Raw genomic sequence first — 20542 nt, 5'->3', positions numbered from 1 at the left:
GTATCGATGCTACTAACTATATCACACAATGTCTTCAACCACCGATCACAACTAGATAGTCCCTACCTATTAACGTGAGACAGCTCAACAGTTAATGGTTTCATGGACTGATCTCATGGACCTCTCCTAGCTTTCTTCTCCTACACTAATAAGTCTCATGTCCCAAGGTAAATGATGATCAAGTGTAAATAGTACATTTACAAACGGGAGAATTTATAAGAAAATGTATTATTATAAACTATTTATCATCCATTAACAACCAAAGATTAACTAATTCAATATCCAACATCAACTATGTGTCTGTCCAAAATAACTGATCAGTTTGCGATGGTTAACAAACTAATTAACAGGATCATCGGTAAACGTAACAATATTATTATTAATAAAAAATGAAGAAGTAAATAGATCCTATGCAAAAATTTTATTAACTTTATCAAATTATCATTCTGTCAATCAAATCATTTTCTCATAATTTTCGACATTATCTAATAATGTATGTGTAGGTCCAGTCATATATGATGGCAAAACCGTCTCCACGTACAACTTTTATCATTGGCTAAGATAACTATCATTATGTTGAATAGCTGGTGTACAACAAATGTATTTCTCTTTAACATATATATATATATATATATATATATATATATATATATGTAGATACACAAATATTAAATCATAAATAGAGATATAACACAAGTTTAAAACATGAAACGGAAACTTTATGAAACAAAATCAAACTACAATTATATGGATATAGATAAGTATAGCTGCAAACACACAAACGCATACATACACATATCTACAGAAATACTAACACAATTTTCAATGTATTTCTTTGAGTTTTCTATGAAAAAATCTACAATCTTTCTTTTTCCAAAGGGGTGGGGAGGGAAAAAAATTACCGATAGATGGAATTGAATCTTGTCTCCATTTTGGTAATGAAAAAAAGAAAACAAAAAGTAAAACAATTGAACATTTACATAATATACACAAAGTGTAATACCTGATAATAGAAATTGTGTAAATGAATGTATCCTTACTCTTTTTTTGATGATGAATTTTTTTTATTGTCGAAGAAATAAATTACTAACTCCTAATTTAGATTATTAAAAATTAAAAAAAACTAATATCAGTAGTTGAGATCATGAGCCAATTGAAGCTAGACCACCATGGAAAGCCTGGAAGAACTGGATGGTCATTTCGTCCCATTGTGAGACTTCTAAGAAGTGTTCACCCATGATCCCACCCCTCTAGATTAGAACTCAGGATCTGTCGGTCTCGCGCACGAACGCTTAACATCTAGACCACTAAGCTGGTCGACATCCAACGATGTTAATGTCTAACTTCAACTAATCCACAAAATTGAGCGACACATCCACCAATGTCATGAGTGAGTTACTATCTCATAACTTACCTGGTTGAACTCGACTGGTTACTGCTTCTCACTAGAACTCCAGAATATACATCTCGAATAATAATATAAATTTTAGATTTTCCGATGATACATAATTCACTGTTTTTTATTCTAAATCACTTTTTTAACATACTACTTATTTGTTTTAGTGATAAAGTAAGTAATTTTAATTATTTCTTTTTTTTGAGAAAAAAAATATTACAAGTTGTATACAGTGTGTAATTTAGAAAACGTAGTTTGCTTGTTTTATTTTATTTTATTTTAAAAGATTCCCTATATTCTGTTCATCTTTTATACTAATAAGATGAAATGATGGAAATAGATTATATGGAGGAAATAAGTCTGAATGACAAGTTGATAAAATATATATAATGTGAACAAAATAAGTAGAGATGGATAGTAGCTAGCTTATAATGCTTGTGAAGTTAAGTCAATATTGAGGCAATACTCACAGTAGGTACATATGCCAATAAGAGACAGATCAACTGCTGTACTAAACATCAGTGGGAAGATTCAAGTAAAACAGTACCAAGTGAATTTATGTAAAGAAATAATTTGGTAAACTATGAGTCTCATACTCTTTATCCAAAAGAAGCAAAATGAATTCCATCACTTTCACTGAGAAAACGCAACTTGTATCTATCTTCCATAAAAATGGCTACTCCAGCAACTTCATCGAGAGGTCTAAAGAAAGTCGTAAATCAGGGAACTGATATGTGTAAACTATCTCAAAAATCATCAAGAGGATTTTGAAACCTTTTGGATTCAAAGTCTTACCTAAAAACAAAAAATGTCTTCACTCAATTTCGCGCAAATCTAAAGATATAATGACGAATGAAGATAAATTTATAATCATTTCTAAAATAAGTTGTACCGACTGCGATGTACAGTACGGCAAACAAAATCGACTCCACTTTAATCTTCTCATACACAAATATAAAATAACAATGAAACAATATAATATGCTGTCACTGTTTGCAGTACACTTAGAGAACTTTGAACATTCATGAAAGGTCAGTCAGCAAGATGGTCAGAGGTCCATAAAAAAAGACAGTCAACAGGAACACAAGGACAAATGAAACCTATATAGACAACCAGTCAGAAAACAAGGTCACTAGGGCAAACTGATTTACACCTCGCAGAATATTTGAGACACTCACTTTCTCATGACGTGGGCAACAACATTGTGGTCCACAATAACTATGACAACTCTGCAACTAAATAATCTAACTCACAGTACTCAACGGCATCAAAACATCATTTAATTATTTGTAAACATACATTGTCTTACAGTAGGTTAGTTTTCATGAAGGACATTATCCATCCTTTACCTTAGTGTAGTCAATCATTATTAAAAATATTTTGTTAAAATCTTTCCTGAACAGGCAGATTGTTTTTTAAAAAAACCCAAAAAGAACAACAGGGGTTCATATACACTACTCAGTCTTAGGGGTAAAACGTTAAAGTATTGTGAAATATTTTGATTTCTAAAGACTAACAGACTGAATAAACAGATTTCAGAATTCAGCATTATGAAAATGAAATCACCAAAAATGAGGTTTCAAATACAAAATATAGAAGTTTATAAATGAATACTACCCCATAATGTAGTCCACTTGAGTGATAAAGTTTGAACTGCATGATGGAAAAACATAATAAACAGATATTTTGTTAATTTATGTTGTATTGGGTGTTCGTTTCCTCACACTGATGTTTAGGACTACGATTGATCAATCTTCTATTGGCATATGTGCATCCTGTGCCAATCACCTCAATATTGTCTTAAATTACAAGTATTATAAGCAATGACGGATGGTGGCTACCAATGAAATCCAGAAATCAAGTCCGAGATTTATTATCAACTTTAAGATGCAGGTATATCCAGCTGACGAGTTCCAGATAGGACGAAACACCCGTCCTGGATTTCACTACTAACTACCATTCATCTCTTATCAGATATTTTGTTAACCAAAAAATTAGGAATCAAAAAACAACAAAATTTACATACTTTGTTTATTCAAAACACTGTTGAGTTTGTAACAGTTTTAAACATCAGCATCCTAGATATATAATGTAAACAATTACAAAATGACGTAAAAAATAACTTCTCAGTGGTAACTCTTAATTCTGTTAAACCAGGAGTAATCTGTATTTCGTTAACAATCTATATAATCCATTGAAAACAATATGAGAAATGTGAAATAATTTTTAGAAAGAAATTAAAATATAGTACCATGATAACTAACTTCGCCTGAAGCTCCTCTGGAGCTACTACCGGTCTCAAGCCTAGATAAAAGAGTAGGGATTGGGTATGTGGTTAGCGACCCTATCCCGTAGAAAACTAACTCGCTAAAAAAATGCTAACCAGAAAAAAAATATTCAATCAATTAAACCATGATAACTGTAGGAAATCGTATCACAGTTTTAAATGAAAAGTATATCGAAAGTCTTTAAAAATTTCCATTTTTTGAATTAAAACAATACATATAACTGTACAGTATTGTTTTCATCTGGTTTTATTCCAATATACCATAATATTTATATACATATATGAAATTTTTTGACTGAGATAATGAACCGATTGATGTTAGACCACCTCAGCAGTGCGCATCCACGATCTCGCTCACGGGATTTGAACACAGGGCCCTCAGTCTCGCGCGCGAACGCTTATGAAATTATTAAACCAATCAAGTTAGTTGATTAGTCAATGATAACAGTGGAAAAGATTGCCTAATAAGTAAAAAGTACAAATTGATTGTGTACTAATATACTGATGTACTAGTTATGATATAAATAATAAAGGCTCGAATCAATGTTCCCTAATAAGAAGTGGGTCAATGAACTAGATCAAATAGATACTGAAATAGTTTTCATCAAAGATTACGCAATAAGAAGTATTCAGATAATTGGACAGTGAAGTATATGTTTCATAAAAATTGGGTGAACACAAATAAACGAACAAAGAGTATAGAAAATAATAAAAAAATCTTTTATTAAGGCTGAATAGGTCAAGGAAAAAATAAGAGTGTTGCAAATTTCTTTATGAATACAAAGAGTTGAATTGTTAGCTTGAATTCCTACAACTTCTGTTATGTGTAAGAAACGAAATTGAACCACACAAGGAGAACTAATAGGAATGCGGTAAACTACTTTAAAAGACCTATTCCTATCTACTATATGAGTGTTGTTGATCAAGTTTGACGGAATAGAACTGTTTTTATTTCGACTATGCTCTTTCCTAAACATGAAGTAAGGTGTTTACTAACTAGCTGACTCAGTTGTTTGGTTGTGTGTCCAATATAACTTTCTCCAAAGAACTAGCTGAATTCTTAAATACATGTGGATGTAACAAAACCAGGTTATCAGCCTAATACAAATGAATAATAGAAGTATATCTTATTCAACTAAATATTTCTCTTAACCTTTCAGTTATTGTTTTGACTGTTCTCCCTCTGGTTTTATCGACGTCCGTTATTTCGTTATTATGCTTATAGTTATATATACCAGAATACTATTTAAGATAATAATCAAAGCAAATAACCCAATAGTTCCCTTTCAGAGGTGTCTAAATTGTGTTAGTAATGGAATTGTGCGAATAAAAAAAGTACTTAAATAAAGCAATATTGCAAACAAGATTCACTATTACTTTATGTACACGTACATACTCATAACTTTTATGTTACCGAATTAATGGTTGATTCATCTATGAAACAGAGGAATCAGTATTCAGAAGTATCGTTGTTGAAATGATTATTCAACAGCAGTATGTTTGAAGATCTTGTCTGTGACTATTTAACTTGTTGAAATGAAAGTCAAATATTGATAATAACAGAACCAGTTACAGTGTGTTAGACATGAACTTCTGTAGATGTCCTTTTTTTCGTTTTATTTTTTCTACAGGTTGTCCCCAAATGCCCTGGTACGGCCGAGAGTGAGCAGAGTCCTATCTCCCTCTCAAAATGCTCTCACACGGCCACGCCTATATAGCCCCTGCCAGGGAAGTCCTACTCATTGCCTTCTTGCGGCGCTTTAACCGGGTTGGTGGACATGGACAGTCTACCTAAGGCAGTTGGAAAACCCTGATTCCAAACCAATGGTATACATGGGCTTCAGTACCCTGTGGGAACAAATGGCGTATGAACCAATCATTGGTCACCGGCTACCATGGCACTGCATCTCCTTACATTGCTCCACTGCCTTGTGGATCAGGCCTTCAGGTCGAAGTCTCCGGGTGTGGCCCCCTAAGAAAACCAGCTGATTGGGTTTGGGCACCTGGGCAGTATCCCAGCGCTCACACAAATCTCATTTGATTTTTGTGGCACATATGTATCTGGTGCCCCCTTTGTACCAGTATTTATGTGTTTAAATAAATAAATAAATTTTCTACAGGTTACAGATACTTTTATATCTTAATTTATTATTTTGAAATATTATGAATAATAACCATGTTAGATATGGAGGAATATATAGTCAGGGTAGAATTTCGAGGACTGTCCAGTTATCAATCAATGTATAAATGATTTATGGTATTTTTCTATATTAACATATTTGTAAACCTTCATTTCATTCATCAATGGGTGTACGAATGTATTTTATACCTTTTACGTACTACAGGTAAATTACCATGTATTTGTTACCTGGTTTTATACCACAAATGACTCAGTTATGTGATGCATTGTAACCCTGCAACCATTGGTGTTATTATTTAGGTTTCTTAATCATAGAATACACAATAATAAATGTAAATCCTTTGAATTTTCTCATATTTTGACAGAGTAGGCTAAAAGGAAGACATAAGGAATCTATATAAGCCAGTGATCGGTGTCCATATACTTAATAAAGAAAAAGATAAAGTGTGTTCTTTGACGTAAGGTTAGCTCATTGTTGGTAAATTCAATAAATCAGTGATCTTATTTAGAGTAAGCAAATGCTTTTAAGTTACTGATAAAAGGATAACCTATATCAAATAACATTTACAGAAACATTAAAAAACCAGCTGCATTAAGCAGGTGATTCGTCTTAGTTTGAAGCACCTTTGAAGTTTACATCGTTGACTCCCTATATAATCAAATTCAGAGACTTCATTTCTAAATTAAACTGCCCAATCGGAATCAAATGGCTGAAACTTTAAACATTAATTAATGTGCTGTCTTGAGTGGTATTGTGAATAAGCACTTCTAGCTAGTTATAAACCAGAATAAGATCGTTATTTCAACGCTTTACAGACTTTTTTGAGTGTTAAAATAAGTCTGTACATTATGTAATTCATGGAATGCGCCATAGAAAATAAAACCAATTTATAATTGTAAAAGGAAGTAAGTAGCAAGTACTCACCAGTTCTCGATCATCTAACACATCAACAACACGATCATCCCAATCCAGTATACCACCATCACGAGCCAACGCCAACGAATCTACTTCATAATCACTATCAATATTCAGTTTCCATGATACATTTTTTTGATTATCTGTTTTTAGATGAGAATCATTGTCTGACTGATCTAATTCTTTCGGCATTATTTGACTGTGTTGTTGTTGTTGATCTAGATGGTAGTTTTCTTGCTTTCGTTTTTCTGGTGACTTTGTTTGACTCCCTGTACACAATGTGACATTTTGATCTATGCAACATTTTGTCTATAAAAAAATATAATAGTTGGTAAAAGATTCAGATTAGTATTTGGGTTTTATACATGTTAAAGTTTCATAGTTTAAACCACTAACTGATCTTAGATAGGCCATCATTTTAAACTAAGAAACACTGTAAAACTGTTTCATTCCGTGAAGAAACTCCTCAGCCATGAAAATTGATAAATTCACCTTAACAGATCAAACCCAGAAACTTCAGCCCCATAAACAAACACTCAATTCTTGAACCACAAAGACCTAAAGGAACAAATATTCTGGTCATCTGGTTCATTACAATAAGCAATTAGTTATGTTCAGATCTATTATAAACTTAATCAAAATGGTTCATTCCTTTCAACACTAAATATTTCCAATATGTCCTGTTATATATTGTGTTGAATTCGATCTTATCAATTATATTATAGATTAAGCAATTGTTTATACACACATCTACATTGATCTATAATCTATCTATTTCCGTATAGAAAGTAATCTTTATTGAAATATTACTTAAATTTATTCTGTATACAATTTCATTTTATTAATCTTTACACCATTTAAACAATGTCTGGTTAATTTACTATCTATTTCTTGTTCTTTTTTTCCGAGATTATACAAGAGGATGATGGTGTTATGTACTACTTATTTAAAACAAAAGTACTATGTTATTAGATGTATATAACTAAAATAAGGATCATATATATATAGTAATTATTGTTTTAGACAAATGTCACTTAAATCTAATTATACCTTTCTACTAGTACACTAGAATCTAGACTTGTGACATTTAACAAATGGGTTTATATTAGTGTTAATATTATACAAAGTTTAGCTTTTAAGATACATACATATATTGAAGTGCTCAACACTCAGATAATAACATCAATAGATGTAACTGCTTAATTATGCATTCTTACATTTAACATTAAATGACGTAATTAATAACAAATAATCGAATAAAATCAGATGGGTTTTGTGGATATTATAGTAATTTCAATGGTTAAGATCATGAGTCAGTTGGAGCCACACAACCATGGAAAACCTGGAAGAACTGGACAGCCGTTTCATCCTATTGTGGGACTCCTCAGCAGTGCGCATCCACGACCTCGCCCCCTACGAGATTCGAACCCAGGACCTACTGGCTTCGCGCGCGAGTACTTAACCACTAGACAACTGAGCCGGCCGGTATCCAAGGGTGTTGATGTCTAACTTCAACTAATCCACGAAATTGAGTGACACATCCACCATTGTCTTCAGTGAGTTACTATCTCACAAACAGACCTGGTTGAACTCCACTGGTCACTACTTCTCACTACTACTCACTGAGGAGTCCGACAATGGGACGAAACGCCGTCCAGTGATTCCAGGTTTTCCATGGTGATCTAGCTTCAACTGACTCATGATCTTGACCATTGAAATAATCAATTGTTTCAATTTTCAAGTGTGTTTTTCTGTGTCTTCTATTCAAATCTTTAAATTTGATCATAATTTACATGATCATCATTGATAAACTGTATAACCATGTAGTTATGTACGTGTGTGTGTTTTAATCACTCTAATGATCCTTAATGAAATCATTCATTTTCCAGCACGAATAAATTACAAAACTTTCAGATCTAAACTACAAATAGTATGGGTAAGATTTTAAAAAGAAATAAAACAAACCATAATAATAATTCAAATATTTTGACAGCTAAGAAGTACATTATACTAACTGTTTTGTATTTTAATAACCAATATCTATTTTAAATTCACTTGATGTCGTTTACCCTGTGCTGAGAATTCTACATTGTACCAAAATATAATATTGAATAAAGCACAGTATTCAAATATGCCAATAAGAGACTGAACAATTTCAGTCCTAAAACATCAATGGAAAGATTCAAATAAAACAATACCAAGTGAATTCAAATTCACCCCATTGCACAAGCAAGTGACTATCAGGACTCAGTAGCTGAGTGGATAACGCGATGACGTTTGAAGCGAATGGTACTGAGTTCGAGTCCCAGAGTGAACATCAACTCTGAGGTGTAGGTACATCCAGCTGACAGGTGCCAAATAGGACGAAACGCCTGTCCTGGATTCCACTGCTAGCCACTATCCATCTTTGCTGAAAACAATATTGTTCGCTCATATATGTTGTTCTAAATTCTATATTGTACCAAAAATATAAATCTGAATAAAGCTAATAATAATAATAACATAGGATATTATGTATTTTCCACTTGAGTACTCTCTTTTGAAACCTTTCAAATGATTCACATCTATTATGCTTTGATCACTATTAGTATCATATCACACATTAATATGATTTTTAATTATAACTAAGTATTGAACGACACAATTTTGAATCAGTTTTTTTTCAATTTAGACTGATATGACAGGCAACAATTAAGTAAATATGAAAATAAGGTTTTACATTGATGGGTTATTAAGTGACCTATGAAACTTACATGTATAACATTAAAATGTAGAGGACGCATTTCGTTCTGTTTGGGACGTGCTAACATTCCATTAATGAAACTGAAATTCGAACATAATAGTTTTCGCTTTTTGATTTCAACTGTTTGCCACATAACACACAAATGAGAACTTATGACATAACACTACATTATAACAATTATTTTAGGATGTAACTATGGGGACAGTAACTGATTGAAATGCAGTCCTTAATATTAATAACAAAAAAATCGCAAATCCTTACTAATATCAGTACTCTTTTACAAATTGAATAAACTTCAGTTATGTTTATTTTGTACAAATATTTTGCTCATATGTATATGAAAACTACATCTTACCTAACAAAATATTTAGTTCTTCAATATCCGTTTATCATAGATAGTGCATTAATAATTCCGATTGTTATAATGAATGGTAACTGTTGGGATCCATTTATAGACCAATACTACACGTATATTTTTATTGTACAATTATTAAGTAACTAAACTATTCATATTCGTGTCCCTCTTATCATTAGCTTTATTTTGGCCTACGAACTATTATTATACAATTTACCATTCTTGAGTTATTCCCAGTCTATCAACTACAGTCTCCCACATTCACAGTCACTTTTGGCTAGATGTTATACAAATGTCGTTTCCTATTTTATGGTACGATGTGGTCTGTCCGGTTGGTATATAAACCGAGTATGTTTGAAATAAATGATTAATATCACAGAGGCTGAGATTGATGTTCTGGACTCGAACAGGCAGGGGCAGGTTGGAAGCAGGACCGATAAAGACTCTAGACTGCTTGTACTTGTTTTATGCGTCATTGGTCTGGTCGATAATTCAGTGTTGGCGGTATCATTACGTTATACATTAATAAGGACACAGGGCATAAGTTATAACACCGATATATACTCATAACTCAACTGCAATAATCTTACAAAATCAAGTTATAGATCATATCTCTCACAATCATTCACTATTACCTTAGTTATAACAGAGATTACACATTTTTACATTCAGTTCCAAATATACAGTTTTAGAACGAAAATAAACATTAAACGTTAGGTAAAAATATATCACAGTGTTGTTAGTATTGAACAATCATCATTTTTTAAAACAAGAAGCACCGTAGTCATATAGTTAATTTCATTAGCATGTTTATATATGTATGTGAGAATAATGAATGAAAGAACAAATAGTTAAATCATATGAAATAAAAAAAGTATGATGAACCATTTATTGGTATTTTGTATTAACTCTGGCAGAATATTTGATCATTGTGAGTTGATCAATAATAGTATTTTTCACTGGTTGAAATCGTGGATAAGCACTGCTGAGGAGTACCATACTAGGACGAAATGGCCGTCCAGTACTTCCAGGTTTTCTATTGTGGTCTAGCTTCAACTGACTCATGATTTCAACCAGTGAAATTTCTTAAATCTCCACAAAACCCCTTCTGATAGTAATATTTTTATTACTTATAAAAATTTATCATCCATAACTGATTGATTACTGAATAGTGTAACTAATATCATACTTGTCTGGTTATTTACGGTTGATTAAGTTTTTATCGATTGAGTTGTTATTCGAAAACTAGCTTAAAAGGTTCAATGTTCTGTGCACTATGATAAGATGTTAGGCAGTTGACAGAAAATTTTGAAACTAGGTTCCTTGTTAGTTGAAACTATTCAACAGAATATACCTGTGATCCCTCTGAGATATCAACTTGAAACACTTGAGTTCAAAATCTGCGACATTACTACTGAGTTATTTGAGAAGCGGCCTAAATCTGTGTGGTGTAAGTTCGAATCTCATAAAGACCCTAAAATCTTTCTTCCTAAAACTTGCCAACGAGTACGACGCCTAGATCAAAGTTTTGTTGTCTAATGCTTTCAAACTCTTAGCATCTCAAAATGGCTCACGCGATACCAAGTCACTAAGACTAATAATCAATAGAATTTGGTCAAAATGAAGATCTACATGAACATGATTATTCACCATTCAGTAGTCAGTCAGTTGGAAATTATATATATAATCTTCCCATTAGTTGCTCTGAAAGAGGTATCATTAAGCGTCACAACTAAAATAATTATTCACTCAACAATTTGGGTGGTGATTGACCTGACAAAAAAACATTTACAACAAATAAATGTAGATCAAAAGGAAATTCGGTCACATATAAATCACTACTTATTAGGATGATATAAAATAAATGATATAGTGATTTGATTATGTTTGTGAGTGAAATCAGTTGATTAATTGGTTTTGTCAATTACATACATACATGAAATTGTTTATTGATTAATGAAAACAACTCAAAACTCTAACCATCGCAATTTCATTATTTACTGACCATATATATATAGTACATTTTGATCAGTGTTGTAATCAGTGTTTGGTGGACACGTGAATATATCTTCACCAAACAGTCTTGGATTTTTTTTTGTGTTGTTAAAAGTAACAGATATCAATCTATTCTCCAATCATATGACAAGTAATCCACGACTCCGCCTAGCGGGACTCGAACCCAGGACCTATCAGTCTCGCTCCAGGCACTTAACCAATTAGACCACTGAGCCGGCATCCAACGGTGTTAATGTGTAACTTCAACGAATCCATGAAATTTGAGCGACACATCCACCATTGTCATCAGTGAGTTCCTATCTAGCTCCAATATACTCATGATCACAACCGTTAAAATTGCTACAATCTCCACAAAACCCCTTCTGATATAACAAGTAGTCGAATTGCTAGAAGTATCGTAGATCTAAGCAAGTTATTTTAGCATTTATATACAATATGATTTATAAGACATTTCATACATTTATAGGATGGGGACTGACTGAATAATAAAAACTTGTATTAAGTTCAAATAAAACTATATGATGAAGGAGAACGTCATGAATAATAAACAAAAGAATAAGTTACTACATATAATCATAGTAAATGTTTGATTAACACCAAGATACAGTTATTATATTCGAAATAAATGTTAGTTACATCAAAAAAAAGATAATGAATGTCATCAATAAATATTTTTGTAGACTATATATTACAAATGAATAGCTTTTAGATAATAATTGCCAAAATTCTGATGAAAAGCTCTGACCAATCCTGTCACATATGAGACAGTTATTAATCACAAGGAATGAAAGATGGTCACATGATATCGTAACTTGATTGTAATTGACATTAGCTTAATGGTATAGAGACTAAACATTCTTGTAAAAGACCAATGGTCTTAGTTTTTATTTTTTTATTGCAGGTTCGTGGATGTATATTATCGAGAGATCCCATACTAAGACGGAATGATCATCGGTTTATGATATAAAGTAACATCTCTAATCTTATGATTAACAGTATAAACTTTCGATTAACAAGGTTTTACTCACTAATTCTGATTTTCATTCTTATTGTTTATCAATATTTTAATTGACTTTTGCATATTTTGCTTAAATAAACTAGTATATATGAAAACAATCTATGACTTATTTTAATAACCTGAGAATAATCTTTGAATGTATAAAACAAAATCAATGTCTGATTAAGATCATGATCCGATTGATGTTAGACCACCTTTGGAAACCTGGAAGCACTGGACGGCCGTTTCGTCCTATTGTGAGACTTTTCAGCAGTGCGCATTCACAGTATAGTGTAAATTAGAATTAATCATAGAATCTAACAATATTGTATTCATTTAGATCTTAAAGTGATAAGCAATAAGAAGACAATATGTAGCTCAATTGATGAAGTCTGATCATACTAATAGTTAAATTAAATTATTTAAAGTGATTTGTACCATGTCTTTATTATCTTCCAATATAATTCGATTTCATCAGTTCAGTATAGCAGAAGTGATATGGATTCAAACCTATAACCTTCATCTCTGTGTTCAGAAGAAATTTGTAACAGCTCTGTTCTTTTCTTAATCGGATAAAATTTAACAAACAATGATGCTAATTATTATTATTATTGTCTTTATTTTCCTTCCATTGGTTTTTCCTTACTCGCCTTTACATATATATATACTCCTACCCATGTAATTATTTGGATACTTCTTGCTACTTAGGTTAATGATCTATAATGGTGGCTATTTAATGTCTATTCTCATCAAATCTGGTCTAATTTCTACTTTTTACTTATTATGCTCAGTTATATAACCTATTTTAATGTTATTGTGGTGTATGCTACTAATGTCAACAATTATAAGTAGTATGTAAGACCAATAGAAAATGAAATGCCTGGAGGCAAAAGGTTATAAAGATCAAGGAAAAGAGAACGAGAACAAAGAATGATTGATGTGGAAACGAAAGAATAATGAAATTTCAGACAATTGATTGACATTTTCCAAACGAAGTATTTACTGTATGGTTCTAAGATTTTACTAAAATATTCTATATTATTGTATTCAAATACATTAGATTGTCACCACTTGTGTTCTAATTCACTACATTATCACTGAATCATAAATAATTTTCACTGATTCAATATTTTTCCTATAGGCATCATTGTAGATTAGAGTAAACCTTGATGAAAAAGGGCGGCCTGCTTGAGCATCTAGGCTACCTGTTCCTGCCATCTAAACATTTCATCAAGTTATCTATTTTTGTTTGTTTTAACACATCATTATTTCTATTAATCTCATAACCTATTCTGCTGCGTTTCTGAAAAGTGTACAACCTATCGTTGTCAAACTTACAAAAAACTAAATAAGAGACAATGTGGTTGCTGGCAATATACAACAAAAAGAATGCACATTATTCAGATGTTCATTTGTTGAACTGCTAACATCTAACTGGCGATCACTCAATATTTATCGCCAGGACCGACCAAGAAGAAAGAAACGGAAACTTGTTGAAATACTTTGTGCTGAGAATTCTATATTGTACCAAAAATATAATATTGAATAAAGCTAATAATAATAATAATAATAGTAATAAAGTTCCAGATGAAAACAATAGTATTCACTGATGTATGTTATTCCAAATATACATATATATCAGTTCTTTTCTTGAAAGCTGTCAAATTAAACAACACAACATACTTGAAGGAAGCAGTATATCACATGATATAAAATGTGTTAAATTGGAAACAGTAATAATAATGATAATATACATAAAATTTATACCATTATTATTATTATTATTAATCAATTAATAACAAACAACAAAACACTTCACTATTGTACTTTTAATTAAATTTCTCTTCTTTATATTATCTTGATTTAGTTTTTTTTTAATAAAATTTTTCTTCAAAATTTCTTTTCTTTTTTCTACTTTCTAACATTCTACTGATCAATTTATGTTAATGTCATTATGAATACATAACTCTACATTTTGACATGGATAACCACATGTTTTATTTATATAGTAACAAAGATGGAGAAAGATGGATAGATAGGGAGGGAGGGGGGAAGGAAGTAAATGTTTATCGAACTTAAGCAGCATTAAATAAACAATCATAGTAGAATACTACGGTTTACTATTAAATACTTTTCATAATATCTTGGAAAGAAATTAAGAAAAAAAGCGCAACAATATTGTATATGGCAATTACTGAACAAAAAATATATGATGACACATCAATAATTACATGAATTTTCACAGTTGAAAACATAAGTTGATCTAATCTAAGTTAGACTATCATTAAAAACTTGGAAGTATTGTATTGCTGTTTCGTTCTACTCACCAGTGTGCAACCATAATTCCACACGCAGGACTCGAAACCGAAACCTTCCGTGTCACGCACGAACGTTTAACCTCTAGAAGACTGATCTGGTACTTAATAGTGTTTAATATTTGACTTCAGTCGATCCATGATTTTTGCACAATACTTCATTCATTGCCTGTAGTGGATAATTGTCTCATACGCTACATAGATTAGATTCCATTGAATGAAGGGTTGTGCAATGTCGTGGATTGATCAGAGTTAAACATTAACACCATTGAATCCCCACTTACTTATTTAATGGCTAAGAATTCATACGCGAAAGCTGAGGTCCTTAGTTCGCGTCCTGCATCAGAGACCATGACTGTATACTGCTATATCTCATACTAGAACAAAATGATCTCTAGTGCTTCTAGGTTTCAATAATGATCTAACTTAGATCGACTTGTAATTTCAACTTTGAAAATACTACAATCTCCACAAATCCTCCATATTAATCACATAAATTGACAATAGTATTAGTAAATGTTTTGATCATTGATTCGAAAGAAAAACTGACGCTGATGACGATGATGATAAGACCAAATAGATTAAACCAACCAATATATTCTTCCTCAAAACAACAAACATCATAAACGAATTAACTATTTCTAATAAGAAAAAAGCATACAGAATTGAATATTAGAAGAATATAACATTTCACTTATAACGAAAGAAACATTATTGGAAAAAAATAACGGATCATGTGACATGAAAAATTATCCATCACAATTATATTTATCTATTTATATACACATAAATAAATATCTTCTTTCCTTTTTTTTCCAGAATCTAAGAGTAAAAATACTTTTCTATTAATTTCCTTCTTAAAAATCTCTATTCAATGAGCTTGTTTTCATATTGAATACTTGTCCCATCCCCTTATCGACAAGAAAAATTGGGAATTGTTTTTCTTTATTTTTTTGTAATACATGGGTTTTTTTTAAAAAAAATCAAGTTAGAAAGGATAATAATAAAATTTTGATAAGATGAGCAAGATGAAAAAGAAAAAAAGATGCATTCTATGGGAAAATGTTTCTACCCACACAAACCCTTCCCCCCCCCATCGTTCTTACAACTCTTCATTGATCCATTTTAATGGGGGTTTTTTCCCTTAAGAAGATTAAATTATAGTTTTGAATGAATTAATGGACAATTTTGATGTTTACATATATGAAGTTCTAAGAAGTAATCAATAAAGTAGAATTAAGTTGTTAAGGGTACAATTTACTTACAGTGGATCAATTCTAATGCTTTATATTTACACAAAAATTATGATCATATAATGAGTTTTAATCAGCATCCAAAACACGGTCAACAATTCAATATAGGATATTTAGACCTCACAATAAATGTATTATCATAAGAATTCCACTAATCATATGAATAAGATTGGTAAAAAAAGACACATGTGAAGATTGTACGCTTACTACTCATTCGAATAAAGATGGATTCTTAAAGTTTCATTGTGAAGGTATAGACGAAAAATTTTAGTCACTTTGATGGTTAGACAGGTAATGATATCATTTGACAACGTGGCTGTCTGTATCAGGCACATAAGATTAAAATATAATTAGTACAACTGTGGGATGCTCTACGACATTCAATGTTTCTCGAGCTGATGTCAGTCTATAATATCTTCTATCTTTTAAATAAACAATCTACAGTAAACACTTGTGACAGTATCCAATTTCGTTTACAAACCGTACTTACAAACTAAGTTATCTGTATAAAATATCACAAGATTAGGGTCAATAACCTGCTGTAGATTAGAACACATTTGTATGCAGAAAAATAAAAAGTGATTGACAATCAGTAATGATGAAATGGATTAAAAATGATTTGATGAAGAAAACATTGATCAGTGGTATTAGTAAGAGTTGTTGATATTCATCTTATCAGTTTTAATTCCTAAATGTGGATCCAGGAATGATTAACTCAATTTGCCGCTATTTCCAGTTTTTAGTACAATTTATATGTAGCTAGCAGTGGTGTCCAGGACTTTTCGTTCGTCTTCAAACCCATCGTTCATAACTGTTGAACAACTTAGCGGTTATATTGACTCAGTAGCATAGTGGATAACAAGCCGTTATTTTAAATAAAAGCATTGGATTTCAGTCTCAGTGTAAACAACAACATTAAGATGCAAGTAAAACTAGTTAATGAGTGACAAAGAGGATAAAATGTCATGGATCGCTTTACTAGCCAAATACTAATTGGACTAAACAAATACTTAATGAATAACAAGACTTACAAATTTAGTAAAAATTCAAAATTCAATGTGGTTTCTTTCCCTCATAGAAGTTATATTTGTTCAATTTATGTAGACAAACGCCTATCTGAAGATTAAGAGTTATAAACTTCATTAGATAATTGATCATTATTAATGATCAACGTTCTATTTATCTAATCTCTAATGTTGATTGAGTCATGATAACGATTTGATCGCTAAACTAAATGATTTAGTGCTTAATGCACTATGTTAAGATGTTAGATGGTTGAAAAGAAATCCGAGAATTATTTTTCATTCTGGTTGGTACTCTTCAGCAAAGTGTATCTGCAATCTATAGATAATAAATGCAACAAGTTGAACTTGATCTGTCATTATTAATCTTAACAGTCTGACAAGTTGCTAATGAGCTCAAATTTCACTGAGTGTATCATTTCCCTGAAGACTACTGACGAATACAAACTAGTATATAAACCTAGATTACCTGTGATTACCTATCATATACCTTTAATCATACGACAAAAACTTCAGAATTAGATAATATTAACTTTATCCAACTATATAAATATGATTTATTTGAAATTTATCACTATACTACAGTTGAACACGATTAGTTGAATAAAAACATATATTTAGCATATACATTTCAACGGTTGAGATCATGAATCGATTGAAGCTAGATTATTATGGGAAACCTGGAAGCACTGGACAGCCGTTTCGTCCTATTGTGAGACTCCTCAGCAGTGCGCATCCACGAGATTCGAGCCCAACACCTATCAGTCTCACTCCAGGCACTTAACCAATTACACTACTGAGTCGGCATCCAACGGTGTTAATGTGTAACTTCAACGAATCCACGAAACTGAGCGACACATCCACCATTGTCATCAGTGAGTTACTACCTCACAACTGACCCGGTTGAACTTAATTGACTCATGATCTTAACCGTTGAAATTACTAAAATCTTCACAAAACCCCTTCTGATATACATTACAGTATAATTTAGTCATATCAACAATTAGAACAGATCAACTAAAAGATCAAATTAAGATCATAAAAGTGTTGCGTGTTTGTGTGTGTAAGTGGGTAGGGTTTTGTTTTGTCTCACCAATTCAACAGAATGATCCATGAATCTATCAGATAATTTTGTTAATTTCATCTTTTTTCAAAAAAGAGAAATTTTTTTAAAGATAAATAGAAAAACAAAATTAAATATGATCAATCTATTTGTTGTTTATCAAAATTTATAAATAATTTTATTATCATTATTATTATTACCAATATTGAAAAGCAGTTCAGTGTTGTGTAAAGAAAATCTATTATTATTGTTATTATTATTGCTATGATTATCTAGTGATATTCTTTGAAATACTCTTTCGTGTTCAAAACAATTAGCATCATATCTCTCGAGTTTTTGCTTATTATATATATATATATATTTCTCTTTATTGTTTTGTATAGGGAAGAAGAAGAAGAAGAAGAAGAAGAAGAAGAAGGAACAACGACCAACACAAATTAAAGTATCTTATATACATAGAGAGGAAAATGTCAAAAAACGAGAAGAATGAGGAGAGAGAAAAAAGAAACATACATAACAACGATAGATAATCTAATCATAAATATTACATTACTTCACTATTCGAACATAAAATAAAGGATACATAAGAATTGAGTAAACAAAATACTGTTTTTTTTTTATAATGAAAAACAAGAAAAAAGAAAAGAAAGGAAACTAGGAGAAAACAATATAATGCAATAGAAAAATAATAGTGAAATTGTATATAACCAACTTAAAAATGAATATTATTAACCATAATTAAGACAGGGAATTAGTAATGACAAAAAAGTGGTATAAGAAGTATTAAGAAGTTATCAAAGTAGAAGTCCTAAACGAATAAAAAAAAGGGAACAAAAAAATTAAGCGCTCACGTGCGAAACTGATAAGTCCTGGGCTCGAATCTCGCGAGGCGGGATCATGGATGCGCACTGATGACGAAACTGTCATCCAGTGCTTCTAGGTTTTCTAAGGTGGTCTAGCTTCAACTGACTCATGATCTCAACCATTGAAAAAACTTCAGGTCAATAAATGTCAAAATAAGAAAGAAAGATTAGTTCAGCGAAGAGTTCTCTTTTCGGCGAATTTTTAAAGAGATACTTATCAAAAACGGATATCCTTCTATATTCGTTGATAAGAACATGAAACCGAAAATGCCAAGACCGCAAACAACTGCAGTAGGAAAGAAAATTTTATACATGAACATCGACTTCAAAGGTGATAGAGCCGCATATGTCTTAAAGAGGAGAATTTCAGATTCTTTAAAAAGAACATTCTTCGCAGCAACATTGCGAATATTATTCTCCAGCCGATCACAGTTCACCAATAATCTGAAAGATAAATTATCGCATCTGACCAATTCAATGTGCATTTACCAACTTACCTGCTCTTGTGGAGCTAGGTATATAGGTCGTTCGATGCGTACTTTATCCAAAAGAATTCAAGAACATTGTCCGGCGTGGCTAAGAAGAGGAGGCAGCAGCTCAATAAGAAGTTCTATAATCGAACACCTTGTGAACACAGGTCACTCAATCAAGACAGACTCTGCGTTCAAAGTCATCTACAAGGTAAGTAGAAGCCTTCCTAAGACAATTAGACTACATCTTCTTTGCATTGCCGAGGCAATAGCCATACATTTTGAAAAACCAGAATTATGTGTACAAAAGAGACTGGTACAACCTCTTCTTTTACCATGGTCTTAATGTATTAAAATTTTTCTCTTTCTCATTACTCTTGTTCTTTTACAGCCACCTGCTTCACCTTCCATCTTCCCTTCAAATCTTGTACCCCCAACCGGTTTGTTTTTATTTCAACGATCATTCCGATCACATTTCATCTCTGTTTCAACATTTTATGTTATTTTATCATGCTGAGCTACTCTTAACCGATGAATATCTAAGCCATTAACTATCAAACTTTCCTTGTTTAAAAAAAAAAATTTTTTTCTAATACCTTTGTTTATTTAACCTCACTGTCACCATGTATATCACAAGTTTATTATCAGTATTATTATCACCCTGTAAAAATAAGTATATATATTTGCGATTGTACAGCTTTGAAAA

The 20542-nt window shown here is 31.5% G+C and overlaps 1 protein-coding gene across 1 annotated transcript in view; it reads right to left on the bottom strand.

Moving 5' to 3' along the window:
* MS3_00009466 (uncharacterized protein) overlaps positions 1–20542 on the bottom strand; it is a 140888-nt gene that overhangs the window by 81901 nt on the left and 38445 nt on the right. Inside the window, exons 2-3 of the mRNA XM_035729665.2 lie at positions 6749–7048; positions 661–925 (exon numbers count right to left, since the gene is read on the bottom strand). Of these exons, the coding sequence (XP_035586374.2) occupies positions 899–925; positions 6749–7048 (327 nt within the window). The 3' untranslated portion in view covers positions 661–898. Of the gene's footprint in view, positions 926–6748; positions 7049–20542 lie in introns of the transcript that reaches the window.

The sequence above is a fragment of the Schistosoma haematobium genome, chromosome 7 (assembly GCF_000699445.3).
Source record: "Schistosoma haematobium chromosome 7, whole genome shotgun sequence".
NCBI classification, from domain to species: Eukaryota; Metazoa; Platyhelminthes; class Trematoda; order Strigeidida; family Schistosomatidae; genus Schistosoma; species Schistosoma haematobium.
Note: the sequence above shows the minus strand (reverse complement) of the source record. Positions and strands in the feature narration are given on the sequence as shown.